Here is a 17,530-nt window from a genome sequence, read left to right as displayed (position 1 = left end):
CAATGACAAGCCCAGCCCATGCCATGCGACGGCCACCGCAGCACCGCTAGAATGTCTGGACGGGACGGCAACTGTGAGACGCCTGTGTGCGTGTCCCCTCTCCTCGCATCGCTCAGGATGCGAGGGACTCCCTCCTGTCTATCAACTCTTCAAGACATGCGTACCTTACCATGAGAATGAGATTGACGTGACGGTCAAACTGATGATAAGGCATCCGACCTGAATCAAATATCTCCCTAACCTCGCTCAAGTCAAGTGTTGAAAGGCGGACGGTAGCCTCTCCCTCTCCGCTAGTCCCGGCGTCCCGCTACGCCACGCTGCACATTCCCTCTCCCCCCCTAATTGCTGTCCGAGGAAGGTACCTTGCCTTAGTACCTACTCCGTACCTTTCCTCGCACCTGCATCTGCTATCAGCGCCTCCTTCCGCAACTCACTTGGGGCTGCGTGGCTGCTTCCCGCTCCGACGCCCTCCCCATCTTAGTGCCGCCCACCCATCCCTTCCTTCCTGCCATGCGCTGAACAAATGGATCATTTGGGACACCGCACCGCCGCAGCAACAACAACAACAACCTAACAATCCAATATCCGTACGGATACTTTGATACTTTGGTCAACAACCTCAAAAAAAAAAAAAAAAAAAAAAGTACCTTGGTCTTAGCTCAATCTTGGCCCCTCCAAGTCGTCGTCACTCCGGGCCCGTCCTTCTTTCTTCCCTAATTCTCCCTTTTATTCCGTCCTGTATTATTATTCTTCTTTTTTGACCTCCCCCCTTCGAGACTTCCGCCCGGCCAATCCAATCTTGGACGAATCATCCTGTGCAGTTGGTCCACACAGCCAGACCCTGCTTCCAATTTCCTTTCCGCCGCTTCTTCCCCGGACTCTGCAGGACTATCGACGCGCTCTCGGAGTCTAGTCCACTGTCCCAAAGATCAAGAGGTACCTGAACTGGAATTCACCACCTCGACCTTAGTGCGGCTCAAATCACAGCTGTATCAGTCGACTGCGCGTGTCTCTCCATCTCTCTCTGTCTCTATCTCTCTCTCTCTCTCTCTCTCTCTCTCTCGCGTCGACGCCTGACCACCCACACGTCAGTCTTTACCGAGAAGAGCAGCCCCCCCAAGACAAAAGTAGACGATACTGAGACCAAGGGGTTCGACCACGAGGGTGGGAAGAAAGGAGCGCTCCGGCGGCAGCGGGTGTCTCTTGTTCCTCTGACCTGACCTGACAGCTCTTGGGAATACTGACTTTGGCACTTGGCCTTGGCAATTCCTGACCCTCAACCCAGGAGGAAAAAAACTCCCCGCCCATCTCCATCCGCCATCTGCCACCGAGCATTTCTTGCCACAGTCGACCTCTTCCACTCATTTCTTCTCTTTCCTTTCATCCTCCAACCCCTTAACAACGACGACGATCCTCGAGTCTTGAGAGTGTGCATATTCTTCTCTACTTTCCTTCCTTACCCTCGTTACTGCCAGCCCTTAGGTGTTCTATTGGTTCGTTACCTACTTTCTAATACCCCAAATTGCACTTTCGACCTATTCTCTCGTGGATATCGCCTCGTCGCCGCCGTCGCCAACCAACATTGCACTGCACTAGCCCGCCTGCCCGCCTGTCAACCCCCCCAATTTCGCCCAACCTGGATCTCAAGCCTATCCGGCAGCTAAATGAAACCAGAGTCGCACCCATGTTGATGGCTCTGAAAGGCCGCAGACTAGTTCTGCTGGCCGCCTTCGTCATCGTTTCGGCGCTTCTCATCTTCTCACAGTCTCTCTACCCGGAGAACCTGAGCTGGGTAAGCTTCTTTCCTTCTTTTATGTTTCCCGTCGTTACTTCAAACTTCTTGTCGTTTTTTGATCGCCGTCGCAAGTCCCCCGTCTACTGGGGCAGTTTTTCCCTTCTAGGGGAGGAAGAATCCGCCCACGTGCCGACTTGGGCTGAAACTTCGACCGAACTCCTCGATGCGGGACTCTGAGACACCCGTTGTAGCTGTTTGCGCTTGACATTGAACTGACAATGGCTTCCTCCCACAGTCCGATATCTCAGCTTCTCTCCCCACCGGAAGTAAATCCTCCGCGCCATCCACCAAGGGGGCCAAACCCGCCCGCGCAGGCACCGGCCGTTTCCACTTCCTGATCGCCGCCAGCGCCCCGAACTTGCAGTTCTGCCGCGCCCTCGTTTCGTCCACCGTCAACCGCTTCGGCGCGCCAGTCGTTGCAGGATGGAACGGCACCGGCGAGAACGATGCTGCCCAATCCCACTTGGCCAAGATTCGCGTCGTCACCAAGTACCTCGAGGACCTGCCCGAATCCAGCAACGATGATCTTTTCATGATGATTGACGGCTACGATGTCCTTCTTCAGTTTGGCCCAGATGTTTTGATCGAGAGATACTTCAAGGCTGCGGCCAAGGAAGACGAGCGCATCATCCAGCAGCTGGGACCCGAAAGGGCCCAGGGTCTGGCCGGTCCCATGAGCCGACATATCTTCTTCGGTGCCGACAAGGTCTGCTGGCCGGTGGACTGGAGGCGCCCGGCTTGCTGGGCGGTTCCTCCGGTGCCCAACATGGATGGCCACGAATTCGGCCCTCTTACGAACACTGGTGAAGACATGGCCTTCAACCACCCCCGATGGCTCAACAGCGGTACCATCATGGGCCCGATCAAGGAGATCCGCGAGATGTTCCGAGCTACTCTCGACTTGATCAACGAAGTGTACAACCCCGAGTATGAATTCAGGGAAAGCGACCAGTTTTACATGAGCGACGTTTGGGGTCTGCAGGAACTCGAGAGAATTCAGATGCAAAAGGAGGAAAATCCCGAAGCCGCCGTCATGCTGCCTCCGGAAGACGGCTGGGTTCCTGAGTTGGAGCCCGCGTATAGCTACAACTTCCACATCGCCATGGACTATTGGAGTCTGATGTTCCAGACGTGGGCTGGCTACGGCGAGTGGGTGGACTGGCGCAAATTTGACCGCCCCCTGTACTCGGTCGAAATCTCACAAAACTATCGTAACAGCTCTAGCTTTGTGCCTTGGAGCTTGCATATGCAGGCGGATGGTATGAAGTCGCTCAAGCGCATCTTCAACACAACTGAGGATGAGACCATGGGCGCGACGGTGAACGAGCTGATCCGCAAGTCCGAGTTTGGTGCCAACATTGTTACCAAGCAGACGTTCCCGCTGCTGCACGTCACCGGAGAGAAGGGAGCCTTGGACGTGTTCTGGCCTCGGATGTGGTTCTTCCCCTACGGCCGCTCGCTGATCCGTTCCGCTATCAACTGGTTCCAGCATGAGGAACACTATTCGCCTGACCTGATTGACGGCCGAGTGTGGTATCCCGCACACCCATACCCCAAGAATATTCGGGAGAGCGATGGGGGTGCCTGGTCAGACACTGCTAACGACAACGGGACCGTGTATTGGCTGGGATTCGACCAGCTGTGCGCAGAGCACCACGGTATTTTGTTTGGAGAAGATTAAGTGAGGTTCTCCGTGAAGGGGACGGGAGGTTTTTCTTGCGCGTTACTTGGTTTAAGCATACTTGAGCACATTGGGTTTTCGAGGTCTGGAAAATACAGTGCAGGTTCAACGGGAACCACCTGCATTCGATCAGCAGCATAGGAGCTGCTTGCAATCAGTACTGGAACAAGGGTATCCGTACTACACAAAAATGAAACGGCCGGCTTTGCATCTTGCGCTCGGCATACTACAATGCAATACCCACAATGTTTGTGTGCCCTGTTTTTTTCCCTTCACATATCGCAGCGCTGTCTGATGTCGTGTTTGAGTACGTAGCGCATAGCGGCTAGGAAGCAATAGATAGGACAGACCGCCGTCAGAACGACGGGCGGCAAATTTCAAGACAAAGCCAACTTTGAATCAGGTGAAAGCCTGAATGTGTTGATGTTGGATCATCCGGTGACTGAGGGTGTCTAGAACATTAGCCTTGGCTGTCTCGGGCATGCTCCGACGAGGTGAAGTCGAGATTGACTCTCTTCTTCTCCCTGCTTCCGCCGCCGCCGCAGCTGCCTCTGCTGCAGGGGGTTCGTCACGTTCTATCGCGCCATTGTTCGGACTTGATGTAGGGCTGGGACTCGGGAGAGACTATTGAGCGGCAATGTTTCGCAGTAGCTGAGTGCTGGGTACTAGACGGAGTACATAGTCTAGGGAGATTGGGGAAAAGATGGGATGGCGCGAGCCTACTTTTCGATAATTAAGGTTTTTTTTGGTTTTTTTTCGGGGGTTTGGTTCGTCCCCTTGCAGTAATAGTTGAAATCCTTAAATGTTTTTTTTTTCTCTTTCTTTCCGAATCAGGATGGCATTGGGGTCGCTTTCTTGGCGTGATTGGTTGGGGCCACGGCGATGGCGTTGTAGCTCTTTTTCAGATGGCGGCGGCGGTTCGGAAGCTCGCCAAGGCGGCCGAGTCGCGGCCAATCCCACGGTCGGTCGCGGTCGGTCCCTTGAAGTTGGATGCATGAAGGATTGAGTCTTTGGTGTTTTGTGGCTTGTGGTTTTGTGGGCTGAGGTGAGTCTTGTGATGTGACGGTCAGGCTGCGATGCATCCAAGGGGGTTGCTGTTTTGAGACACATTTTGAGATGGGATTGGGGTGAGACTTGACTGAGTTAAGCATGAGTTGCGCAAAAGGAAAGAAGAGAAGAAAAAGAGGCAAAAAAAAAAAAAGAAAGCTTCGAAATGTTGAATCATAAAAGAGAACAAAATGGAAACTGATCCAAGTGGATCAGCTCCTACTGCCCAGAGGCGGATTCGAACCGCCGTCAACACGGATCGCTGTATAGAAGAACCACAACGTATCATCCTAACCAACTAGACGATCTGGGCGAGTTGATGAAAGTTTTGGAAGGAGGAGGAGTCTCAGGTAAGCATCGTGGTGGGTTACGGGTGGGTTTTTTGGCCTGCGTAGTAGTGGGGAGGAGAGGTGTGGTGGATAAGTCGGTTGGATGGATCTGGATCGTGAGGATTTAGGGGCATTCTCGTAGGGAAACTTTTTGGAGGTTGAGAATTTAGGGAAAGGGAGACGGAGGGAAGTTAGATGTGGATTGGGTGCTTGAGAGATGAGGCATTTGGTTGGGGGGGGGGAGGAGTAAGACGGGAGTCACTCGAAGTTTGTGGATGTTCGGGCTGCAGAGTACAGTCAGACGGTATACGGGTTGTGGCGGAGGCTTTTTTTTTTAGGGGCGTTTATTGAATGTTTGCGTGAGCATCTGCGCAGACGGGTATGTTCGGTGAGTTGGTTTTTTCGAAAGATGGACCTTTTCCCTTCTAGATTGACGAAGTGATTGGTAAAGTTTGGCTGATGCTGTTCGAGGTTGTATGGTTCATCCCATGATACGGCATGTCCGCCTCCCCAGAGTCTAATGCGGCTCCAAAGTCTGGTCCGGCGCAGTGTCTCACGGACGGGGGTGTTTGCACTTGGGTATTGATGATCACGAGGTTCGTGAGGGTTGGTCTGGAAATCTGAGGTGAGATGCGGGACTGGGCGATCCCGATCGTAGGGCTGGGCTGGTTGGATGTTGATGCGTCTGGTCTTACAACTGATGGGTGCTTGACGTAGTCATCTTTGGCGGGGTATGCACGACGGCCTTCCCGTCAAGCTAAGGTGGTGGAGGGTTGAAGGCCATCGAATGGTAAGTTGAGGACGGATAATGTGATACACTTTAACTTTGATTCTGTCATTATTATCTTCACTTCTTCAGGTAACTCAACCTCCTGCCCATCCCACGACATATGTCTAGTCCGAAATGGTGCAACAGCGTGTTGTAAGCTATCCAAATGCCTATATCTCGAATGCATCAACAAGGCCAATAAAGTTCCGAAACCCGGTTGGCGCATTTCAAAGCGATACTGACTGAGCCCAGAGCCTCATAACAGTTGCCTTCTCTCGCTCGCCAATGCTTTGCAGTCAATTGGTTCGCCTACCACATAATCGCCTCTGATGAATTCCCCAGTCACCTGCCCCAAGAGGTAAGAGCAAGTCACTCCTCCCCTGTGCCGTCCTTTCCTTGCTAATGCCCAGGCGGGCGCCCCAATGGCTCAGCGAGACGCAGATGAGCGGCACTGCCCGCCTACTCATTTCCATAACCTATTTAGCAATTGACCAAGCTGACCTATTGCAGGCTACTGAAATGACATTGGGAAATTCCTAAAATTGTCAATGGTGGAGGCTTTGTCATTGTGGAATATTGAAATGCGAGTGCAACCCCCTTTCCCAACTAATTGACGATGGAATCGTTCCTCTACTACGTTGGGCTCACACTCGTTCCTTCAGCCATCCGCAGAGAGCAGGTGACTTGTATTGTAATCGAGGCTGAGCGCCTCCACCACCAGTGACTCCAAGACTTGTCCTTTTCATCTGAGTCCTCCGTGGAGAATGGCCAACGGATGCCTTTTCTCGAACTCTGTGCCACCAATCCACAAGAAGCCACCGAAAATTGAGTCTTGAACGATGGGAAGGCGGCCCCAACCAAGCGAGTCCTGCCCTGTACGACCTGGACCATCCACCCCCACGATCCACCCAAATGATGACAAGAACACCACACTGCTCTTTCACGCTTACATTGCCTACCTCATCAAGGGTAGGTACATTGACCTAACACGATACAGGCCGCAAGGCGACCAATGAAGGCGGAAAGAACCCTCCCATGCCACAAAGGTATCCTACAAACTCTTATTCTGGTGCCTGAAATGCCTCTTGCCCCGCCTCTCTTCAGAGATGCTGTGCCTCCCCGGGCTCTTGCTCAACAAAGGGCCTGAAGAGTCATTCCTCACCGCAATGCCTGTCTGGTACTTCCCTATTACCTATCTGTGCTCCCAGTGTCAGACTTCAGCCTCGTTCTTGGCTGTTTCCCTTCGCCCTCTTTCGCGCAAGTGAGCAGCTGCGGTGAAGGGAAGCGAGCGGTGCGGCAGAAGGGCGCGCATGCGCGGTTCAAGGTTCCTTCCTCTTGTTCTTGTAATGTGTTTCTCTCTCTCTGGCATGCCCGCATCTCACTCGCGAATGCCTCCCGTCAGCTCCTCATAGGGTAGCCTTACGGGTTTCTTAGCTCTGTTTCCTCATGCCTCTTCTGTGCCTCCTGCATGCCATGTCCGGGGCTTTTTGCTTCCCATCGTTCGCCCCCCTGTTGTTATAAAAGAAGGGAGCAGCCGCTTCCGCATCCTGGGAAGGTAAAGATTGCAAGTCTCACGATATTCACTCAACGTTTGAAGAAAACCAGGCTCAACCAAGCACTCGGCAACTAATCCGGGAAACCCCCTTGACTTCTATTTCTCTCTTCTACTCTGATTCGACGTCCATCCCTTCGTTCACCGTCTCATCGCCGTCCGTTCTTTGGTTTTCATCGCATTTCGTTACCTATACCTAGACCCTACGAGACAACACCATCCTCCTCCGTCTTCTTGCTGACAGGTCACTGTGCATCATGGCCGCCCCAGCCGCTAACGTGAGCTACTCTCCAAAGAGACTGATCGTGTGCTGCGACGGCACCTGGATGAATTCGTATGTACTCGAGTCTGCCTGGCCTAGATATACCAATCTAGTTTGCTAATTGGGCCCCACAGGGAGAGTGCATACGTTAAGCCCACGCTCCTTAAGCCCAAGGGGTCGTTGCAGATCCCCTCAAATGTGACTCGCATCTCGAGGTGTTTTCGCCGAAGGTGCAGCGATGGCCGCATGCAGGTCATCGAGTACGAGTCTGGCGTGGGCACGGGCAGCAACACACTAGACACCCTTACTGGTGGTGCTTTCGGCCTCGGTCTTGGAGAGGCAAGTGTCAACTATCACGTCTGATTGGATGTTTAGACAAGTACTAACATACATGACAGCGAGTTCGCAACATCTACAGCTTCCTTTGCGCCAACTACTGCGACGGCGACGAGATCATCCTCGTCGGTTTCTCTCGTGGCGCTTACATTGTCCGGTCCGTTGCCGGCATGATTTCCGATCTCGGACTCTTGACCCGCGAAGGTGTCGAGCACTTTTGGCCCATCTTCAAGGATATGGAGAACTGGAACAACCACCGCTACCGTGACGAGTTCCCAACGATGCCCTTTGACAACAAGCCCAAAGGTGATGGGGCAGCGGAGGCATACAGGGCCAAGCTGGAAAAGGTAAGTCGGACGTCCATATGATGATGGATAATACAGAACGCTGACCTGGATAGCTCGGTATGACCCGTGTTAGACAAAGTGAGGGCCAAGGGGATATCATCAAGGTCAAAGCAGTTGGTAAGGAGCCCTGATTCCGGTGAATGTCTACGACTAACAGCAAAAACAGCCGTCTGGGACACTGTTGGTAGCCTTGGCATCCCTCAAATCGCCTGGTTGAACAAGCTCGGTATCTACGCGTCCAACCGCGAGTTCAGATTCTGGGACACGAGCCTGTCTGATAGAGTCGAACACGCATTCCAGGCTCTGGCTCTCGACGAGACACGCTACTCCTTCCAGCCGGCTGTCTGGGAACGTCTTAAGGCTAACAGGCATACGACTGATCTTCGACAAGTCTGGTTCCCGGGAAACCACTCAAACTGCGGTGGCGGCTGGAACGACCAGGGAATTTCTAACATCACTCTTGCCTGTAAGTCTACATCCTGGACATGATGCCTCTGATCATCGACTAACATCGTAATCCAGGGATGATGGATCAGTTGGCATCCATTGGCGTCGAGTTTAACCACCTCGCACTCGAACGCTGCGTGCAGCAGTCCAAGTCGTTCTACCAAGCCCAAATCAAGGCCAAAAGCATCCAGTGGGCAATGGAGCCCGTCTACGGACAGAATCATCCCCTTCGGCCTTGGGGCCTCGGCTCTATTCAGAAGACATCGAACCTTCTCTACACCTTGGCCGGAAAGATCATTCGCTCGCCTGGTCTGTACAAACAAGTCAATGCTCACACGGATGCTCGAACCGCTACTTTCCTCACGGACACAAACGAGCGTATCCATTCATCGGTCCGTATCCGTCTGGCTTGCAAGGGTCTGGGTTTGAACGATCTTGGAGAGTGGGACAACCCGGCGATGAAGAAAAACTGGCGGCTTGTCTACTCGAACGCGGCTTACGAGGACCCGGTCCCGCACCATCCAGCCTGGGAGCCTGAGTCGGATCAGCAAGAGTGTATGAAGCATCCTGCCGACGCCGACTCCGATGGTCGTTGGGTCTGGGAGTACTGTGGACCAAAGGAGAATGCTCCGACCAGTCCCAACGGGAGGACCATGGTTGAGGAACCCTTGGGGCCATACGAGCGTCACCTGTTGAAGTTGACTGGCGGTGACCCCAATATTTACCAGTATGTGCAGTCGAAGGAGGGCACCAAGCGCGCTCTCGAAGTAGAGAGCAGCTAGTGCTAGGTGCTTGAGTACGATACGGCGCTGAGATACCCCTTTACCTGGTAGCATAGCTTTGGCGTTTGGTTGTTTTCGAAATATTGAAATAGATTGATAGACTGACATTGTATTTTACGTCTTTGCTTGCTAGCTCACTCGAGCCTTCGCGAGATTTGTTCAGCCTCTAGGATTAAGACCAAGCCCCCCAACACTTTTATATCTGCATTTTCGGCACTGTGGTCGGACGGAAACTTCTTAGGCCCTTATCAGATACAACTGTCAGCTTCCGACACCTGCTTCCGATCGTGAAGTCTTGGAGCTAGGGTGTCATGCGATGCTGACCAAGCCGCAGAAGGGGATCCCCACCCCTTTGCAGCTACCAGGCGGCCGACGATCCGAAAACAAGCACGATGCGAGGTGCGAGAGTGGTCCATCCATGGCAGACATGTTTCCTAAAGGGGTGATTTTACAACTATGGTTGAGAAAATAATGTCGAGAAGTATGTTAACGCACCAACTATTGCCACTCTTATACTACTTTGTCAGCTAGTCTCTCCAATCGTCTCTGGGCCAAGTCCTTGCCTACTTCTGCCGATCGAAGTTTCCATTTAAGACATTTACTTTGCCGAGCTACGTGATGCTCAAAACCTTGTACGTGTAGGAATAGTACGTAGTCTATTTGGGGCCGTTTATTGGAATAAGCTTATTGCCCAGCGTAAGGTCAAAATTTGGATGGCTCCAGTCCGTCATGTAATGACAGTCTTAGATCGAATCCTGCTACTAACTTCCCTCCGTTTCGTCGAAAAGCGAATAATCGGCAGCATGCATTTTGATCAGAGAGCTGGACCTGGTCGGCACGACCGTGGATCACGGCAGCTGGTCGATTGGGTACGGAGGCAGGGAAAGCAAGAAACTGGCCTTTCAGGCCCACTAGGCAAAGTGGTATGATAGATCTTGTAAGGAGAGAAGACGCTAGAGATGAGTAGACTAACATGGTGACATTATCTCACGAGGTGGAGTCGGGCCAGGGCTGAGTCCCACTAGCTTGGTAAGTCTACCGCGCGCGTCGGCTTTTTGATTTCCCACGTTTATGGTGTAAACGCTGCTTATGACGACCATACTCACCATGTTTTGAAGGTTTCGCGATTCGCGTCTTGCCAGAACATGCGGGTTTTGCGTCCTCTGGGGGGCAGGCTTGGCTAGTAGATCTCAATTATTCAGCAGGAGAGCGGCACGAAGAAGAGATGCGATGTGAAGATCAACTGTTGACCAAGTCGTGGTTTTATTGTACCGTGACGGCAACAAGTCACCGGGCAATGGAGCTGATGCTCGACTTTGGTATATAGGGGATGTGGTATCCCTCGTAGGATGACTTCCGACTAGAGCATCGTTGTCCCCACCGTCCTCAGCTTTCATCCAGGACTCGGCTTCTACATGCTTCACCCTTCATATCTGACCTACACCAAACTCCCATACCATGATGATCGGCTTTACTCTGCTGGCCGCCACCAGCCTCGCCACCATGGCCGCATCATACGACACAACCTTCGGCTTCAACGGCGCCCCTATAATCGAAAACCGAACCCTCGACGAGATCCACCAAGCCGCCCTCGACGAGGGCGGCATCGTCACAGTCTGGCACGGGGGGGACGAGACCAACCAACAAGATGGCCTCAAAAGGGCCTTTGAGGACCGGTTCCCCGGCATGACCCTCAACATCACCGTCGACGTCTCCAAATTCCACGACGGCAACATCGACCGCCAGCTCGCCCTCGGCGCGGGCGCGCTGTACGTCGACACGGCGATCCTGCAGACCCTGCACGATTACCCCCGCTGGGACCTCGAGGGCGCGCTGTTACACTACCAGCCTGTCCATTTCGAAAAGGTTCATCCTGCGTTCCGGGATGTTCGCGGGGCGTGGCACGGGGTTTCGATTTTTGCGTGGACGTTTATTTGGAATACGGACCGGGAGGAGGATGGGCCTAGGGAGTTTGCGGATTTCCTGGAGCCCAGGTTTAAGGATAAGCTTGTTCTTACGTACCCCAACGACGACGATGCGGTGCTGTACGCGTTTGACCTGATGTGAGTAGACCACACTTCTGGATAGTTTCCCAACCCAGAAGCCTTCTGTCCACGTGAAGTATCACTAACACCTAGCTCACTTGAAAGCATGCAACAATTCGGCTACGAATGGTTCGAAAAGCTCCTCGCGCAGAACCCCCGCTGGGTCCGCGGCACTGGCATGCCCGTTACCCTCCTCACCTCGCCGAACACCACACTCTCCGCCACCTTCACCGCGGACATCGGCCTCGTCCCCACGGCGCCGCTGAATCTCTCGATCCCAACCCAAGAGGGCAGCTTTGTGACGTGGGCGCAGAGGGCGGCCATCTTTAAGGATGCGCCGCACCCGGAGGGCGCCAAGCTGCTTCACAACTTTATGCTGAGCGACGAGTACCAGTTGACGACGGGGTCGTGGAGCGTGCGGAAGGATGTCGCGCCGCCGGCTGGGTATCCTGGGCTTATGGATATCAAGTCGACTAATCCGGTTGATTTTGAGAGGTTTATGGGGAACCGGGTGCGTGTGGAGCAGTTGAAGTTGTTTTTTGAGGATAAACTTGGGACTGCGCAGGGGTTGAGTCCTCTGATTGATGAATTGTGAGGTTCACATTGGGGACGTCCTCAATGTGAGCTGTGAAATATAGACAGGGTACTAGACGGCGTTGAGGAAATGCGGCGGATGGAGTGGGAGTGAGTTATCGTTGAGGCAATGGTATCGATATGATGTTGTTGTTGACTTTGTGGGCATTGGCGAGGCTTAAAAATTCATCAATAATCCAGAAGGGACAAATTGACCTTGATCAATGTAGAAGAATTGGCAGACAACGTATATACTTTGAAGGGTTTGCATCTCCTCACAATATAGGCCCCTACGATGTGATTTTGTGACTCTGACCCTTTCGTTGCGAGTCCAACACAACCTCTTCTTGTTTGTTCTCTCGTCTCTCCTCTCATCGCTGGCTAGACTGGCCATTCATAGAAACAAGTAAGACCACCCTCCTCCTCGCGGAGTTCCGCTACCGAACCCGCAGGGACACCCCGGCCCGTACATGCTGCAGCCCGAAATAAGCGGGACGGGTCCTCCCGCATGGTTCATCCCGTCGAGTCTAGCCACATCAAAGGATCAGATGCTGAATCAGCGCCCAATTGTGAGAATCTCCACGGTATCTCGTTCCTAGAGACAGGTTTGGAAGGTGGACTTGGCTAATAGATTGTACCAAGACATTCCTTACTAAGAAGCCAGTCGGAATTCCATCATTCTAGGCATCAGCTTTTGTTTCAATGTCTTGTTACTCCATAGAATGAATGGAGATGATGTTTTGACAATGGCAGCTACACCGAAACTCGAGAGTAAATTAGTACATAAGTCCGACGTTTGGGCCGGTTTAGTATCATCCAACAAGCTCTTAGCCATTCATCTCTTCAAGCTCAAACATACTTCCTACATCTTACCATCGGCTCTTCCACCTCTCACAATATAAACGATTACCAAAAACACCTACTCCTCCACCATCCAAGATGTACGTCCCATCCACCCTCGCGCTCCTCGTAGCAGCAGCCCTCCAGCTCGCCACTCCAGTCTCGGCAAACTACGAGGCCGGCAAAGCCGTACAGATCAACTTCTACTCCAACTCGGGCTGCTCGGCCTACACAAGCGAGACGGCGGCGTGGTGGACCCGCTCCCCGCACGCGGGCGAGTACGTCAACGGCGGGAGCGCCGGCGACTGCTTCTCGCTCGGCATGCCGGGCGCCAGCGGAAGCCTCAACGTGGCCAACGTGTGGCGGGGCAACGGGGCCAAGACGGGCGGCAGCTGCGACTTGTATGATGGATACAACTGCGGCGGCGTCAAGGGCGGCATTGGGTTCGATAAGAATTCGGGGTCGGGGGGTTGTGTTGCTTCGAGGAGCTCGAGTGGGTTGTTGTGGAAGAGTGCCCGGTGCGGTGCGGCGCCCTAAGTGGGGGGGGGGATGAGGAGGGTATCTGAAGGGCGCTGCGTTTAGGTTGGGGCTTCATCAGATGTTGGGTTTGAGTCATTCACTTCGTCGCTGGTGATGATGTTTCGTGGGGTTTTCGCAAGTTTATGATGACGAATCCACGATTTTGCGGCGTACCAGATCACGGATAGTTCATGGCAAGTGCAGTCTTTCGAGGACGTGGATATCAGAACCATGAAAGCCGAGTACCTTTTGAAGCCATGCCTGCCCCTAGGAAACCAAGTTCCAGACTTCCAGCAATGCACAATTTAGACCTGTTGAGAAGACTATTGCCCATGAGAGACCCGTCCCCTCATCGCTTCGCCGGAACGATGCCTTCCCTTCCATCAACGTCCGTCCACTCCTGAAGCGCATCAAACAGTTTCCCCCATTTCCCACCAGACCACTCATTCCTCAACGCCTCCCACTCAGGCAAACATCCCCTCATGAACTGCAGCCAGCCGCCAACAATAAAGTCCGCATACATCGGGCTCTCCCGTCCGTCAACAAAGGGACCTGCTCCCCCAGCGGGGAAACAGTGGCCAAGCTTTGCCTCCAGATTCGTCTCGAAATCCTCTAGCATCTTCTTCCTGACGTCTGAACCGGGTGGAATCTCAAGGTCCTCCCACTTCTTCCCCGGGAACCGGTCCAGGAACGACTTCCTGTCGGCCTCGGCGGTGCGCGGGTCGAGGGGCATGTAGAAGCCCCCGAGCGGAGCGCCGTACTGGCTGAAGACCTGGTCTACAGAGGCATTGAAGACGCGGTGCAAGGCTACCGTGCCGCCGTCCGCTCCATCCTGAAAGAGTTGGTCCTTTTTGCCGGAGAGGTAGGTGTTTTGCAGGTGCAGCGCGATGTCGAACGAGTCGCCCACGACGACCTCCTTGTCTCCTGAGGGAGAGGCGAGCGGGTCGCGGATGATGGGCAGGGTGGGGAAGTCGGTGCCATCATCGTGTTTGCGATTAGCGGAGAGCTGGAGTGAGTTGCGCGTCTCGGCGACGGCGTTGAGGGGAACCCAGGTTGTGTGGTAGGGGACTTTGGCGAAGTTGAGTGCGAATCTGCCGGTTGTTAGTTTTGGTTCCTCAGGAACTTTTCTCGTCTTCTTCCTAGACGGAGGTATGAGGGATCATCACGTACCGCGTCTTCCACGGATTCGGCGCCATGGGGTAGACCTTGGGGTCGAGGACGATGTCGTAGAACGTGATGGCGGGTTTGTTAGAGGCGTCCATGGTGGGCGGAACTGGAGTAGAATGCTGATTGTCGGACTGTATTGATGTAGCGTCCATGTGATTCTCGGTGCAGGATACTGAGCAATTGGGACAGTCAGATGTCGAAAGGAACGAGGAACCAATGGCTATTTCTACTTTTCACGATGAGATCAGATACACAATACGAACGTTGGAATGCTCTTCCACGGGTGATCTGCACCTCAAATGACATAGCGGCGATGATTCATATGCTATACAGGTCCAAGCGGCCGTGCCCCGATAGGCTGCCCCCGCTCGCAGCTGTAAGACAAAACAAAGCCACGGCCCGCAGAGTGGGGCGGTCTACCGGAGATCGGTTGAGCGAGCTAATGCCGTAAGACGGAGCCGAATCATGGAGTCTGCCGGTGATTTTCCCCTGAAGCAAGTCAGATCCCACATCCTTCCCGGAGCTGAGGTGATTACTGATCTGGGAAATGCATGCTACAACTACCGGCTTTTGCTCAAATTGGCAATTAAGCAGTCTGATACTTTTGCTGCCTTGCCGACGACTCAGAAGCACCGTGCACGATGGCTGGTGTGTCCGTATTCTTCAAAGAGTGAAATGGCCCAGTCCACGTCGGGTTAGCGATGACATGTAATGTTCGGTGAAGGGCTCGGTGAAGGACATTAGGCTCGCACAAAAATGCACGATACTTTTGGGTGATTAAGGCAGATGTAATGCCAATCGTATGTACCTATTGCCCTTGGATTCATCTACGTGAGCTGAGCGCGGAGTCAACTTCTTCCAGAATCATGGCAGTGGGATACCGAGGGACACGAGCGGCCTGTGTTGCCTCTCTAGACGTTGGCATGGGAAATGAAGATTGACCCTCCCCACGGGAGCATCATTCGCCTTCAAGCCATCATTATCAACAATTCCCAGACTTGCACCTGCCCCGACAAGCAATTTGAAAGCCTCCTCCCGGCCGTTCTGGCTTGCGACGTGCAGAGCCGTCCAACCATGGAACCCCCTCCGATCCAGCCGCGCATCGCCCCGTATCAACTCCGTGATAGCTTCGAGATGGCCGTACCTCGCCGCAATCATAAGTGGCGTCCATCCGAGACGGCTTTCAACGTCCCGGTTCGCGGATTCCGCCAACAGGATGCGGATGCATATCCTCCCGCAGCCACGGTGGGCCGCAATGTGCAGTGCCGTTTCGGCCTGAGTGTCGAACTTGTCGAGAGGTACGCCGAGCTGTAAGAGAGACTCGAGCATCTCATGTAAGCAGCAAAATGTCAGCCGGTGAAGGTAGGACGGTGGTTCAATCGCCTTCTTTGAAGACTTTCGGAGCCCTGACGCGATGAGCTCGAGGATGTGCGGGAGACCGAACGCTGCGTACGTGCGGCTTACAAGGCGCAGCTCGCAGAGGTCGTGCTTTCTTAGATGCCAGGTCGTGTTGGTTAGTTTGGTTTCATGGATCACTAATCTTGGAGGGTTGGTCTTGACTTTTAGTATATCGTGAAGAGTCTCTGGCGGAAGGCGTTGAGTGAGAACACGCCCATCTCCGACGACTATCGTGAAACCTTTTCGTTTCCGCTTTGTTGATAGCTGCGCTCGTTACATGACGGGGATTCGGTGCGTATCAGTATCTATGCTCGGTGCTATATGCTAATCTTTACCATGATTGATAACCATTAAACTTTACACTATGAAAAGACAAACATGCAACGCTAGATTCTGAGGATATGTAGTTTGACCCATCAACTCAAGTCTGGCCTGACTGGCTTTCGGCAATCTGACGAATGGAATTAGACCGGTTTCCAGGCTGGTATTAGGACAAACATACCACCAAATATACGCTTCGTCAGGCTTGATTCAGAGACGTTCAATCATGTCGGAGGCCCATGAAGCGCTTGAAATCAATCTTGAAGCGAGTTTTCTTCTTTCGCACAGGTGACGTGATTAGAGCTTACCACGCAAGTGATTCGGGGAGCTAGCCTCCGTCCTTCGGGGGCTGCGACGATAACTCGCGGCCGGCCGGCCCCACTAACCCGGCACCTACCCACTGCCTTGGGTAGCATTCAGAACACTGACTGGCAGCCGCAGGTGTGCGAGGAAAATCAATTGGCCAATCAGACCAGTGGAATGGGACGGAGCTCCAGCTTCATTCTTCAAGGTCAGCGCTTCGCTTGGAAAACGAAATCGAGTGCACAAAACTTATTTGATAACCTAGGCTCTTGACCAGTCGACCTGAGCACTTTTAAGGTCTTGTTTGGCGTGCTTCAATTGTTCTGCACCTCATGTGGCACAGTGCGGAACAAGGTGCAGCCACATCCAGCTTCTCAGACTTGCATTCATGATCATCCTCGACAGCTTCAACCATCACATACGACCATACCCATTGGAAAACTCGGGATCCCGTCCGCTCTCCCATAGATAAGCCAATGAGGGCAGGATTAGTAGTTGGGTCGGTGACGACCAGCGAATACCTGGTGTTGTATGTTTTTGAAGTTTTGGTGGGCTCAAGTGGATTCAAGATGCCTTCCTTTCGGTTGCGAGCGAGCGAACTCACTGACGGGTGGGGCAGAGTTGGGCTTGCGAGCCGCAAGCACGGATTTGGTACGGAGACTTGATCATGGCCGAAACCGCAGAAACCTTAAGTGCCCGCGGGCGGCCCGCAGCATTGCCCCATTCATTCATCAGACACAGGTATGATATGAACTCTATCTTTGCACAGATATTCGAGCGGTATCTTGACCCGTTACGATGTCGTTCAAGGCGGTATAGAACGATACAAGGTCTGAATATCAGTGTGAGGAGCTTAATCCTAACTTCAATATTAGTAGGAGAGGAGACATGCATGAGGATATCAACACTACACACATCTCAACGCCCTCACGCAGGAGAAGCCATCCTATATGGCAACCATACTCTGGGACTGCGAGTGGAATACCGTGAGAGTCATACATTGCTTGTGGGGTTTTG

General features: G+C 53.2%; 6 protein-coding genes and 1 non-coding gene across 7 annotated transcripts; 4 read left to right on the top strand and 3 right to left on the bottom strand.

Moving 5' to 3' along the window:
* Positions 1-1,684: 1,684 nt before the first annotated feature.
* Positions 1,685-3,476, top strand: BDP55DRAFT_723898 (uncharacterized protein; the record flags this gene model as incomplete). The annotated part of the gene is made up of 2 exons (XM_060578813.1): positions 1,685-1,792; positions 2,031-3,476. 2 exons carry the CDS (start codon positions 1,685-1,687, stop codon positions 3,474-3,476), a joined length of 1,554 nt encoding a protein of 517 aa, XP_060434984.1.
* A 1,270-nt stretch (positions 3,477-4,746) lies between these two features.
* On the bottom strand, positions 4,747-4,836 carry BDP55DRAFT_t46. The gene has a single exon. It is a non-coding gene; the product is annotated as a tRNA-His (tRNA).
* Positions 4,837-7,214: 2,378 nt separating this feature from the next.
* BDP55DRAFT_259833 (uncharacterized protein) lies at positions 7,215-9,505 on the top strand. Its single transcript, XM_060566333.1, has 6 exons — positions 7,215-7,507; positions 7,570-7,774; positions 7,834-8,118; positions 8,172-8,235; positions 8,285-8,584; positions 8,641-9,505. Exons 1-6 carry the CDS (start codon positions 7,431-7,433, stop codon positions 9,345-9,347), a joined length of 1,638 nt encoding a protein of 545 aa, XP_060434983.1. The 5' UTR covers positions 7,215-7,430; the 3' UTR covers positions 9,348-9,505.
* Positions 9,506-10,850: 1,345 nt separating this feature from the next.
* On the top strand, positions 10,851-11,987 carry BDP55DRAFT_723896 (ABC transporter; the record flags this gene model as incomplete). Its single annotated transcript, XM_060578812.1, has 2 exons — positions 10,851-11,410; positions 11,498-11,987. The coding sequence occupies 2 exons, from the start codon at positions 10,851-10,853 to the stop codon at positions 11,985-11,987; spliced, it is 1,050 nt and encodes a 349-aa protein (XP_060434982.1).
* Positions 11,988-12,701: 714 nt separating this feature from the next.
* On the top strand, positions 12,702-13,442 carry BDP55DRAFT_646546 (uncharacterized protein). Its single transcript, XM_060573717.1, has one exon. The coding sequence runs from the start codon at positions 12,905-12,907 to the stop codon at positions 13,340-13,342; it is 438 nt and encodes a 145-aa protein (XP_060434981.1). The 5' UTR covers positions 12,702-12,904; the 3' UTR covers positions 13,343-13,442.
* A 231-nt stretch (positions 13,443-13,673) lies between these two features.
* Positions 13,674-14,586, bottom strand: BDP55DRAFT_723894 (uncharacterized protein; the record flags this gene model as incomplete). The annotated part of the gene is made up of 2 exons (XM_060578811.1): positions 13,674-14,415; positions 14,495-14,586. The coding sequence occupies 2 exons, from the start codon at positions 14,584-14,586 to the stop codon at positions 13,674-13,676; spliced, it is 834 nt and encodes a 277-aa protein (XP_060434980.1).
* Positions 14,587-15,355: 769 nt separating this feature from the next.
* BDP55DRAFT_626960 (ankyrin repeat-containing domain protein) lies at positions 15,356-15,820 on the bottom strand (the record flags this gene model as incomplete). The annotated part of the gene is made up of 1 exon (XM_060571691.1): positions 15,356-15,820. The coding sequence occupies one exon, from the start codon at positions 15,818-15,820 to the stop codon at positions 15,356-15,358; it is 465 nt and encodes a 154-aa protein (XP_060434979.1).
* Between the last annotated feature and the right edge of the window lie 1,710 nt (positions 15,821-17,530).

The sequence above is a fragment of the Colletotrichum godetiae genome (genome assembly GCF_030913485.1).
Source record: "Colletotrichum godetiae strain CBS 193.32 chromosome Unknown BDP55scaffold_4, whole genome shotgun sequence".
Taxonomy (NCBI): Eukaryota; Fungi; Ascomycota; class Sordariomycetes; order Glomerellales; family Glomerellaceae; genus Colletotrichum; species Colletotrichum godetiae.
This window is presented reverse-complemented; position numbering and strand designations above follow the sequence as displayed.

Coding starts and splice junctions, on each gene's coding strand:
- BDP55DRAFT_259833 (XM_060566333.1), top strand. CDS start 7,431: ATGGCCGCCCCAGCCGCTAACGTGAGCTACTCTCCAAAGAGACTGATC. Junction 7,775..7,833: donor TCGGCCTCGGTCTTGGAGAG/GCAAGTGTCAAC, acceptor CATACATGACAG/CGAGTTCGCAACATCTACAG. Junction 8,585..8,640: donor TTCTAACATCACTCTTGCCT/GTAAGTCTACAT, acceptor ATCGTAATCCAG/GGATGATGGATCAGTTGGCA.
- BDP55DRAFT_646546 (XM_060573717.1), top strand. CDS start 12,905: ATGTACGTCCCATCCACCCTCGCGCTCCTCGTAGCAGCAGCCCTCCAG.